Source organism: Herpailurus yagouaroundi, unplaced genomic scaffold, assembly GCF_014898765.1.
Source record: "Herpailurus yagouaroundi ecotype Mexico unplaced genomic scaffold, PumYag 192, whole genome shotgun sequence".
NCBI classification, from domain to species: Eukaryota; Metazoa; Chordata; class Mammalia; order Carnivora; family Felidae; genus Herpailurus; species Herpailurus yagouaroundi.
In genome coordinates, this window is record NW_024412423.1 from 25,410,970 (window position 1) to 25,423,863 (window position 12,894).

The following is a 12,894-nucleotide window of genomic DNA, read 5'->3' on the forward strand; positions in this document are numbered from 1 at the left end:
TGAGGCATTGCATTTTCAGTTTTGAAACTGATGATTCTTGGGAAGGGAAAGAAGAAATAGATGTATACTTACTGGCAAAGGGCAAGCTTTTTTAAAGAAAAAACTTGGCATTTAACTTGAAATGAGTGCATAAGAATAGTCCCTATAAAAAAAAGTTAAATGCAAAATATTTGCACAGACATTTACCAGTGTCAGAATAAATTGTATCAAGTGGAAAAGTTGGAGGGAGGCCAGTAGCTGCTGTCCTTGGGGTATTGATGTTTGACCTTGTACTTAAAGCTTGCTTGTGACCTCACCTCATGCATCACTGGTGAAGCTGGATTTAAGTGGAGTGGGTGGGAGTGAAGAGGAGACAGTGAGGATTTCTTCTTACTGGGGCAGTTATACTTCACAGGGTGGCTTTGTTGGATGGATTGTTATCATCTCTCACAGATAGCTGGAAGCCTTTAGGTAAAGAAAGCCTCTAATTTAGACATAACAGGATAAATTTGACTGCATTATTTATGCAGTTAGATGAGATGTGTAAGATGAGGAAAATAGATTGGAATTGATTGTAAATGCATCTCTTTCTCGAACTTTGAGGATAGAGTCGTTCTGTTTTTATTGTTTTTTTGCTGTGAAATAGTTTGGCTAATGTCATGGAGCAGTTTTATACTCTACGTAGAAAAGGAAAAGAGAGCTAACTTATTTTCCTTGCAGTTCTCATTTGGTAACTTCACTAATAATGTGTAAGCTGACATGTAGATGTTCAAATTCAGTAGCATGAACATGATTTTTATGCTGGCATAATTTATATTTGCATTTGTGGTAGATCTTACCTAGGCCCCATTCAGTTGGAAGTATTGCTTCCAGTTCCTTTGAGAACTACCATAGGGCAACTTGTATGTCTCTTATCTACCAAGAAGTATAACTTTCTTTTAGGCATTGGAGTTTTTGTATTAAATCTTGATGTTTCTGATCAATACTTTCCTCACCTTGAATAATGGAGGGAACAGAAATGAGCACTAAGATTCAATAACATTTTTCTCTGCAGAAACAAATCATTGTGGATCCCTTGAGCTTCAGTGAGGAGCGCTTTAGGCCTTCCCTGGAGGAGCGCCTAGAGAGCATCATCAGTGGGGCTGCCCTGATGGCTGACTCGTCTTGCACGCGTGATGACCGGCGTGAGAGAATTGTGGCAGAGTGTAATGCTGTCCGCCAGGCCCTGCAGGACTTGCTCTCAGAGTACATGGGTAATGTGAGTATTCGAATTTTTCTTTGAAGTAAGAGGTGTTTTTCATAACAGATGCTGGATCTCAGATGTTTAAAAACAATTTTTTTTTAATGTCTGTCTATTTTTGAGAGACAGAGAGGGGTGGGAGCAGAGAGAGAAAGAGGAAGACACAGAATATGAAGCAAGCTCCAGGCTCTGACCTGTCAGCAGAGAGCCCGATGTGGGGCTTGAACTGTGAGATCATGACCAGAGCCAAAGTCAGATGCTTGACCAACTGAGCCACCCAGGCACCCCTGGATCTGAGATGTTTTAACTAAAAATGACAAGTATGTTCTTGGCTCCGTGACCCTTTACAGTGGGGCAGAATTTTCAAGGAATGCATAAATAAACGGGGTTCTATGTTCCCCATCTTTTTAAAAAAATAATTATTTTTGAGAGAGAGAGAGAGAGAGAGAGACACACACACACACACACACACACACACACACACACACACAGTGAGTGGGGGAGGGGCAGAGAGAGAGAAAGAGACAGACACACACACACACACACACACACACACACACACACACACACACACACACAATCTCAGGCAGGCTCCAGACTCCGATCTGTCAGCACAGAGCCTGACGTGGGGCTTGAACCCATGAACTGTGAGGTCAGGACCTGAGCCGAAGTCAGACACCCAACTGACTGAGCCATGCAGTTGCCTCTCCCAACTTTTCATAATGAAAAATTTTTAACTTGTGAAAATCATAGAGTGAACACCTATTTTTTATCTAGATTCATTAGTTATTATTTAGATACATATGTATGTTTGTGTATATAAATGTATGATGTATTTCTATAGATATATACATACATATAACATTTTTTTCTATTAAACATTTGGAAGTAGCTGACATTGTGTTGCTTAAACACTAAATATTTCAGCCCCCATGTCCTAAAGATAATGGCCTTCAGTATCCTCAAAATTTCCATTATCACATCTAGGTGGCCATCTAATTTTGGGCAAAAAGGAATGGTGAGAATATTTATAGTTGGGAATTTTTTTCATGAACCGTATAGAATGTCATAAGACTAGGTAATTACCAACTAGAGCTGTATTAGGCAAACTGAGTAGTAATTTTGAATTTTTAAGGTTTGTGTTTAAAAACTGGTGCTGTTAAAAAATAGAAAAAAAAAAGCAGTGCTGTAAAAAATTTTTTCCGTTAGGTAATACTGTATCTACTAATTTTCATTTCTGTTGTCATTATCTTCCTATTTCCTTTAATACTTCAATTCCAGTTGTTTAACGCTTGGAGTTATTGTAATTTATACCTTGTACCCAGTATTTACTGTTGCAGGAAAGGAATAAATTAAATAAAATTTATATAAAATCATTTTAAAGGGAAAAAGAACAATACAAACTGGTTCTTACTAGTGATTTTTGCCTGTTTAATGCTTTTCAGGGAAAGGTCTTGATACTTTCTCATTTATTCATTTGCTGTACATCTTATTTATTCACTTATATGCCTATTTAAGTGAACGTATAATAGTGGGTCATGATGGAGTTCCTAGGGGGAGGATGAATGCCTTAGTGTGTTTATCTTGTTTCTACCATATTGTGAAATTAGTGAAGCATATTGAATTTTTTAAGCCATTGCCATGTTTTGATCATATGCAGTCTACCTCAGAAAAATGAGATTAGAGGCTTAGTTAAATCAAATGGAAAAAGCAGTTGATAAGTCATAGTGAAAATGTGGTGCACATTTAAAAAACCTTATCTAAGTTTGAAAATCAGAAAATATAAAAAAATGGATAATTTGAAGAATGGTTCATGATAGTAAGAGTTTTATATATATATTTTTTTTCTTCAACGTTTATTTATTTTTTGGGACAGAGAGAGACAGAGCATGAACGGGGGAGGGGCAGAGAGAGAGGGAGACACAGAATCGGAAACAGGCTCCAGGCTCTGAGCCATCAGCCCAGAGCCCGACGCGGGGCTCGAACTCACGGACTGCAAGATCGTGACCTGGCTGAAGTCGGACGCTTAACCGACTGCGCCACCCAGGCGCCCCGATAGTAAGAATTTTAAACGGGGGTGCCTGGGTGGCTCAGTCGGTTAAGTGTCCCACTGTTGATTTCAGCTCAGGTCATGATCTCATGGTATGTTGGTTCCAGCCTGCATTGGGCTCTGTGCTGACAGTATGCCTTGGGATTCTGTCTCTCTCTCCCTCTTTATCTCTGCCCCTCCACCTCCCCTGTTTGTTCTCTCTCTCTCTCTCTCTCTCTCTCTCTCTCTCAAAATAAACAAATACAGTTAAAAAAAATTAAAAAAAAAAAGTTTTAAACAGGGAAACAACGGACTCCGGGTATGTGTGTGGATCACTTATCTGCTATCACATGTAGTACAGTAGTGGTAAAAAAAAAAAAAAAATCTAATGCAGTTATGATTAGGAAAACACTTTGAAAACAGTCTTTGGGGGGGAAGAATATGTGGTAAGTATGTTCTTATTTCTCCATATGAGAGCTTCCTAACCATTTTGCATATGAGAGCTTCCTAATGATCCCTTGAGTCTTGGGGTTGGTTGGATCTTGGGCTAGTTGTCTGTGGTCGTGAGTAACCTTCTAGTTTCTCTCCAGAGTGTCATACAAGTAATATTTTCAGTTTGTGCTATGGATGTAAGTAAACGTAGGAAACACTCATTTATACTTGAAGACCTGAAGACTATAACATCACTCTTACATAATAACATTTTATTATGTACGGAAAACTAGAACAATGATCTTTGTTTGGCTTAAATTTAAAGATCATCGTGGATATTTAGAAAGATAGTATCTTGAGATTCAGATTATACTTTATTTTTTTTATTTTTTAAATTTTTAAAATGTTTATTTATTTTTGAGAGACAGAGAGAGAATGAGCAAGGGAGGGGCAGAGAGAAAGACACAGAATTTGAAGCAGGCTTCAGGCTCTGAGCTGTCAGCACCAAGACTCAGGCGGGGCTCAAACTCACAAGCTGTGAGATCATGACCTGAGCCAAAGTCAGATGCCCAACAAACTGAGCCACTCAGTCACCCTGAGATTCAGATTATATTTTAGAAGATTGTCTCTGGGCATATTTTTCTTAAAGATAAAATATTTAGTTCCTTTGTATTGACTCGTGTAACCTTGAGCAGGCTAGGTGCTGTCAAAAGTGATGGAGTGAAGATAAAGTGGAGGTGGGGGGCTTGGGGGAGAGGGCAGTGAAGCACATTTGAAAGCTTAGTAAGTAATAGGGTCTGCAAGAAGCAGAAGCAACTGGGATTATAATTTTGCTTATTTATGAAGCTTTCAAAAACATATAGAACCTTTGGTAACAATAACTGACAGTGTCTGCCTATCACTCTGTTCATACTGAGTATGTGTCACATGCAAAGTCGAGTGCTGGGCACTGTGTAAAAGGAGGAATGATGCACTGATCGTTTCCTTTTGAGAGGGTCTCTATAGAGCATGTATAATAATGACAATTTTTGCTAGTCACTATTTTTATAGATAAAATATAATCTTGCTATAATCTCTAGTCTTGCTTCTTCATCCTGTGTTGCCACTTAGTAATAAGTTCCATTGGTTTTCCAAACTCTGTGGCAGTGATTCTGAATTTTGGATGCACATTAGAATCCCTCAGGAACTCTAAAAGAAATCTTGATGTGTAGGTTATACCCCATTTAAATCAGTCACTGAATTGAGGTCCAGGTGACAGTATTTTTAAAAGTTCCTCAGGTGGTTCCAGTGGCACAGAAACTCCTCTGGTGGTTTATTGCATTTGTCCTTTACTGTCTTCACTGCCTTTGCTTTATTCTAGGCTTTACTCAGTTTCTGTGTTTTCTAGCCTGTTCTACTTGCTCAGGCCAGCCTGAGCTTATGCCTTCAGTAGGACATAGTTCATTATGTGTTTGAAATTCTTTTCCCACTTCTTTAAAACCTAACCTGCTCTTGGTTCAGGGCCCACATTTTCCCCATCCCTTTGCTGAAGCTATTTCCAACTGCACTATTCTGCATTATTTCTTTGCTGGTTGAAGTTTTGTACCCAATTGTTGACTTCCCTGAATTGTTGCTTAGTTGTATTTTCTTTATCCATGTAATTTCTGTAACTGTGTTTTAAGCTTTTAAAAGACAGGAAATATTTTTAAAATACTCTTTCAGGAACTAGTGTAATACTAGAGGACGTACTTAGTGATTGCTTTATAAACTCATGCTGACTTGGGAGAATGAATAAAACGAACAATTTTGGATATTCATGGTGCTAGGGATACATTAGTGACTAAAATAAAAAAAGATCCTTCCCCTTATGGGCCTTACATTCTAGAAGGTTACAGGGAAGGAGGTCATGGGTGGTTTACCTCTACTTCCTGTAGATCTGTCAGTATACAGATGACATTAGTAGAAAAAATTAAACCATGTGCTCTGAAACAAGCAGTGAGGCAAAGTGGTATCCTAGGTCATAGTAGAGTTAAATTTAATTCATCAGGTGAGAGCCAGACTCCCTCTTAAAGGCTCCAAGGGCCAGGAGGCCAACAGCCTTAATGTTCCTACATGCATTGTGGTTTAAAGTGTTGGAAGTTACTTTTGCCTGTATTGCTAACTTAACTGTAGAGAGCTAAGAGATATTGATGTTAAAAGTAATGCATTTGACCCTTACTTACTTAACATTATGGAAATGCCTCAGATGGACGACAATAGAGGTCTTTTGACATTGAATGGATCTTGGTGGTTCCACAAATGATTTCCAGGTTTCCTTGAAATGAAATGTGGTTATTGTGGTTAAGTTTAATTTGTTCCTGCTCTGTCAGCTTAAGGTTACTCCTGGGAGGGTTCTAGAGAAAGAAAAACAGCTTGGATGGGTGTTGTAACCTTAAAAGGTTTAAAAGTAAATGGATTGAAATAAAATTAAATATAATTGAATTTTAAAAATTATCACTTTATTTTTTCATAATTGAAAGTTATGCATATGCAGTAAATTACTGAACCACCACTACCATATGTAGGAATATGCATTCTAATTTTTTCTCCTTTTTTGTATGGAGGTTTAAAAAAATTTTTTTTTATATTTTAAAATAGTTTTAACCCTCTTTTTTTTCCCTTGTTTTATTTAATTTGAGAGAGAGAGAGAGAGAGAGAGCACGCACACGTGTGTTCCTGTGCACTCGGGGTTCAGAGGGAGAGGGAAGGAGAATCCCAAGCAGGCTCTGTTGTCAGCTCAGACATGGGCTCTGTTGAGGGATATGCTGGTTGTCAATATGTTGCTTTCACCCTTTATTAGGGCATCTGGTTTGAGTTGTTTTCCCAGTAGTAGAATTTACTGTAACCATGCTTATTTGTCTTTGTTACCACACCCATCTTCAAACCCCCAGACCTTTCAAAAAATAAACAAAACTCTTCTTCCCCACTCCCTCACCCCCAGCTGCTAGAAAATTTAAAATTATATAAGTAGTTTTTATTACTTGTTCACATTATATCTCTCTTGGGTAGTTGTAACTACTGGGTAACCAACCAGTTAAGGTGAGTAGATAAGAGTTTAGCATCACCCTCCTCGTTGAATGTCCAAAATGGTACAGTATCCATATATAGTAGCTATCATAGCTTGTATTTTTCATACCTACAACTTTAGTTTTAGACAAAAAAAATGGGTAGAACTTAGGACCTGGTGAGGATGATGTTGCTTAAGGATAAGTTTTATCTTTGTTCTTGCCCAAAAACATTGGCTACAGTGGTATTAGGATCCTAAAAGAGGAATTCAGTAACTGGGCATTTTTTGGTATTGTACTGGGCATATATTTGAGAGCTTTGACTATGTTAATACAGCAGGCATAAAATTTTTATTTGATTTGGATAATAATTTGATATGGAATGTATGAATAGGATGCAGTTAATAGTCACTTTCAAAGATATATTGTTACTGTAGTGAAGGAAAGCACTTAATTTAGATGCTAATCTCTTCTCAGTTTTGCAAATGCCTTCCTGGAATCATATTAGCAAAGCCAGAGCTTCCCAGCCTTTGAAGGAGTCTTCGAAGAGCTTGTTACTATATCATTTTGTGCTGCATTTCTTATTTTCAAAATTAGCTTACTTTTTTTCTGATTATAATTCTGTGTTCGTTATATATCACATGTACTCCTACCACCTATTTTTGGTGTCCAGCATTCCAGCCTCCATTGTGCATAATGTGTAGATGTACACACATATCTGTTCTTACCATTTCTTCTTTTTTTCTTAAAAAACAAAAAGTAAGGATTATCTGCATACCATATGCCACTGTGCTAAAACACATACATTATTACCTATTTTACTGCCATAATAACCCTTGGTGGTTATTTGCTTAAAAATGAATATACATACAGCTGAGATCTCTGACCTGAAAGTCTGAACTCTTAATACTTTTATCATTGTGCATCTTCACAGCAGCAAATACGATTTTACATCATTATCTTTAAGGCTGTAGAGTTTTCCACTGTTACCGCTTTATAGATGACTATTATGAAATTAAATACTCCACCCTAAATAAGGTAAACCCAGGTGTGGTATAGCTGCTTGAAGTAAGCGGAACACAAAGATTTTTATAGTGTCCTCTCAAGCTAGGCTAGGCTGTCTGGTGTTACTTGAGTGTTACAGATGTTTCAGTTGGCTCCCGTGTGCAGCCACCCAGGCTGAGTTTTGTTATACATTATGCTATGATTTCCATCTTTGTTTGAACCTTTGGGTTTCCTGCAGTAAACTCTCACCTGCATTGCTAGTTCATAGTTCTATAGCTGTGCTTTCATATGATTTTATTGATTTGTTAGTGTAAGCTTTTCTGTGAGCTGCCTGGCATATTTGGGAGAATTTAGACATAAATAGATGCTGCATTGAATGCAAAATTTGAGCATGTGTCGGACTTGTTTCTATTGATGGAGCAGCATTTATTTAATTTGGAAATCCTAGTTGTCAAAAATTGTGTGGTTTTTCTCACAGTGGGAGTGGAGAGTGAACATTTTGTGTTGCTTTCTAAGAGGTTCAAGGTACTTGCTATGGGTGCTACTCTGGAGTTATGAATTGCAGTATTTATTAATGGCAAGTTTTTAACCTTTTATGTTCAGAAAGATGCATGTTTATGTGTTAAATGAAATGGTACTGGCCTAACGGAGCAGTAGTGGAATGGTCTCTTGAGATTAGGATGATGGAGTAGACATGGAAGCCTGCCCAGTGTCAGGCTGCAGATGGATTAGGTTTTAGGCTCTGTGAGATTGCTGTTAGACTATCCTTGATACTACCTTATGCTCTTAGGATATCAACAGACTTGAAAAGATTTTATATAAAAAAAATGTTTGGGATTAAAGGGTTAAGCCTCTAAACACATCAATATTAGTAAATTTTGCTATGTGGTGGGATAATAGGCAGTATAAATTTTCTTTTGTGTTTTTCTCCACATTTTTTGATGTTGTTTGTTATGGTCATAATGACAGAAGTAAACTTAGACCCTTATTTTATGCATCTTGAATTTTTAGGTGTGTGTGTGTGTGTGTGTGTGGGTTTAAAGATTCCATGTTTACATAATCTCTGAAACTAGCATGGGGCTTTTACCCATAGCCCCAAGACCAAGAGTCACAAGTGCCATTGACTGAGCCAGCCAGGTACCCCTTAGGCTTTGTTGATAATCCTGTACTATGTTTATTTTCAAGGGATTATTAACATGGGAAAATTGAGGATTTTTCACTTTAATAAGGCCTTGATTCATCTTTTTAAGATAATAATTCATTCATGACTAGTTTGAAGTGATCAGTTACATGGTTTTTTGTTTTACTATAATATACATTTCTGACAGGTGTTGGTCAAAATATAGTCTGTTATCAATGTGTGATAGTGATTGCTTCATCCTTTTCTTGAACTATTTATCCAAATGATTTTTATTATTATTTTTTTTAATGTTTATTTATTTTTGAGAGAGAGAACGTGGGTGAGAGTTGGGGAAGGGCAGAGACACACATACATAGAATCTGAAACAGGCTCCAGGCTCTGAGCTGTTAGCATAGAGCCCGATGCGGTGCATGAACTCACGAATGATGAGATCATGACCTAGGCCGAAGTCAGATGCTTAACCAGCTGAGCCATCCAGGCACCCCCATCCATGTGATTTTTGACCATGGAAGTATAGAATTGTAAAGTTTAGAATTTGAAAGTGCAATTAGTTATCCAGGGCAAGAGTTGACAAATTATAGTTCTCAGGTCATGCTGTCTTGCTTCCTGTTTTTGTAAATAAGATTTTATTGGAACACAGCTCTGTCCATTTGTGTACTTATCATCTATGGCTGCTTTTCCACTACAGTGGCATAGTTGAGTAGTTGTGATCTAGAATGTCTATATGTGACATACATCTAAAACTAAAAGTGAATGGCCTCTAAAGCCTAAAATATTTGCTCTCTGGCCATTTATAAAAGTTTGCTGAGACTTAATTTAGTCCAGACAACTAAGTCTTTTGAAGGTTCTAAATTACAAAATCAATTTCTTTAATAGATATAAGACTATTTAGGTTATCTGTTTCTTCTTGGATAAATTTTTGAAGTTTGTGACTTTAAAGGAATTGGTCCATTTTATCCAATTAGTGAGAAATTTTATATGCAAAGAGTTGTTTGTAGCATTCTCATAGTATGTTTTTAGTGTTTATGGGGAGCCTGTAGCCATATTCACTAATTCTTTTTATAAATTTTTTTTATGTTTATTTTTAAGAGATAGAGACAGTGTGAGCAGGGAAGGGGCAGAGACAGAGGGAGACACAAAATGTGAAGCAGGCTCCATGCTCTGAGCTGTCAGCACAGAGCCTGATGCAGGGCTCAAACTCATGAGCCAAGAGTACTTTTCACATGTGATGCTATAGACCGTGTACAGTAAGCTTATGCTTCCATAGAATAGGACTTACTAAAGCTTGATCAAGTAACTTCTCCAGAGCCGCTTTCTCAACTATAAAACAGGGCCATTAATATCTGCTCTTCCATGTGATCTTATTAAAAGGCACAGAGAACCAGTCAAACACGGCTAGGTAAAATGATGAAGGTGGGACAATGGGTAGTGGTATTACAAAACATACGAAAGTGCCTTGAAACAAAAGAGCAGTAAATGAAGTATAGCTAAGAACAAGGTAAACAGGGATCTGCATAGACTGAGACTGAAGGTGTTGTCTCTTTTTTATTTTAGTTTTTTTAATGTTACTTATTTTTGAGAGATAGAGATAGAGCACCAGTGGGGAAGGGGACAGAGAGAGGGAGATAGAGAATCCGAAGCGGGCTCCAGTCTCTGAGCTGTCAGCATAGAGCCTGATGCAGGGCTTGAACCCACAGACCGTGAGATCATGACCTGAGGTGAAGTTGAATGCTCAACTGACTGAGCCACCCAGGCGCCCCAGGGCTGTTCCCTCTTAAAGAGTGGCACGTCCTTCCTGGCTTTGTGTGACAACTCCTATTCCTTGGTGCTCTCTTCGTGGAGCAAAGAGCCAAAGTGGTAGTCCACACCCCCAGTCCACATGATCTTCAGTTCAAGCATTTATTTTTTTTTATTTTTTTATTTTTAAAAATTTTTTTTTTTTTTTTTAACGTTTATTTTTTATTTTTGGGACAGAGAGAGACAGAGCATGAACGGGGGAGGGGCAGAGAGAGAGGGAGACACAGACTCGGAAACAGGCTCCAGGCTCTGAGCCATCAGCCCAGAGCCTGATGCGGGGCTCGAACTCACGGACCGCGAGATCGTGACCTGGCTGAAGTCGGACGCTTAACCGACTGCGCCACCCAGGCGCCCCCAGTTCAAGCATTTAAATCACAACTGACAAGAAGTGTCTTTTTCCCTCCTCCCTTGGTGGGAGGGAGTGGTAGAGAATAGATAACTTACTTGATATGAACATAAAACTATAAAGTGCTATACAGTTGAAAATTGGCATTGTTTTAGAAAGTTGTAATATATTTCCTTTTTCCTCATTTATTCTGTTTGGCCCAAAGAGTAGGCTTTACTTTGGGCAAAGTTGTCATCTGTTGATAATAAGAAATTAATTCATTTAGAATATTGTAATTGTTTAAATGGGCAAACTAGGTGTTTGGGGAGGTTACCTGTTTATTTTATCTAGAATGTCCATATGTGACACACATGTAAAATTAAAGTTTATCAGTCATAACTTTCTTCATTAATATTTTCTGTCTGTTGATCTTTGTGTTTTAATGTTTATTTATTTATTTTAAGAGCAAACAAGCAAGTGGGGGAGGGGCAGGGAGAGAGAGAGGGGGAGAGAGAGAGAGCCCCAAGCAGGTTCTGTGTGGCCACCACAGAGCCCCATGCCAGGCTTAATTCCCTGAACTATGAGATCGTGACCTGAGCCGAAATTGAGTTGGACGCTCAACCAGTTGAGCCACCCAGGTGCCTCTGTCCATTGATCTCAAATTTTTTTGTAATTACATGTTCTAGAAGACTCATGGTAGTTAATAAAAACTCTTGAGTTTCCAAACTGTCCTTGCCAGAGACAGGTATAGTCTGCTGTGCTAGGAAATTTCTTTTTCTCTCATTTCAGGCCTGCTTTCTTGAAAGTTACTTAGGTTTTCATATTTCTTAGTCATAATATAAAATTAGAAGGGTGAAAGTCTGTGGAATGTGATGTTTTCTTCTCTAAGTGAATGTCCTTATTCTTTCTGTTTATTTTGGGTTGAATCTGTGTTCACATCTGATGACTGCTAAGTAAGTGCTTGACAGTCACTAAATAGCTTATTTATTTTAAAGTGGAATATGGATATTTAGAACCAAAATCAGTTCTGAGACTGCTGAGAACTGATTTTGTTTGGTCATTCTCTGAAAATGGCACCGGGACCTTTTCATAATGGCATGATTTGGAGACATAGTATAAGAAAGATACTTTCTTGCAGTGATTTATGCTAAAACATCTGGACAGTAAATTGTCTCACAAGTGTTATTTTCAGATGTGTTGAAATGATTGGCCTCCTGTTCTGGTTTTATTCCAGTTGCAGATTGTCTGACTTTCGGTTTAGTAAAAAATTTGCATTTTGTAATTGTCTACCAAATAGAATGCAGTGTAGCATCTTATTTCAAGGCTTCCTTGCTAATTGTCCTTTAAATTTAATGTCAGAGCTTACTTGTCCTGAATTACTTCTTTCTACTTTGAGGCAGAATTATTGGTTTTGTAGATTTAAATACGAAACTCCTCTTCTAGGAATGAAAAGATTTATGTTTTGGCTTGCCTTTGTTTTGTGTCTGTATGAACATTGATTATTATTACTTGGTATAAAGAACTTTGAAATACTGTGTAAGAAAAGTTGTAAATATTTGACCAGTGATATCCAGTTATCATTTTTAAAGCTCATAATCATAAGTATACTTGTTGCCGGGAAGCAGAACTTACTTGTTTATCTTGCTGCTGCTTTTTTTTTTTTTTTTTTTTTGATGATTATGTACTGTGAAAAATATATAAAACCATTATATGTGGGAAAATTGGTTTTTAAAAGTTGTTTGTTCATATAAATACCCTTAGTGACTTCTCTTGTGATAAAGGATCCCCTTGCCCCTTGACTTTTTCGAAGTGACTATTAAAATTTCTTAATTGAGGAAATGGACTCAAAAATGTTAGGAGGACATTTGTTGGTCTTTCTTTCTCTTTCTCTTTCTCTTTCTCTTTCTCTTTCTCTTTCTCTTT

General features: G+C 37.6%; 1 protein-coding gene across 2 annotated transcripts in view; it reads left to right on the top strand.

The window, feature by feature from the left end:
• CTNNA1 (catenin alpha 1) overlaps window positions 1–12,894 on the top strand; it is a 182,786-nt gene that overhangs the window by 72,421 nt on the left and 97,471 nt on the right. For both annotated transcript variants that reach the window (XM_040444605.1, XM_040444606.1), the window contains exon 7: window positions 1,034–1,237. In XM_040444605.1, coding sequence (XP_040300539.1) covers window positions 1,034–1,237 — 204 coding nt within the window. The remainder of the gene's footprint in view (window positions 1–1,033; window positions 1,238–12,894) is intronic.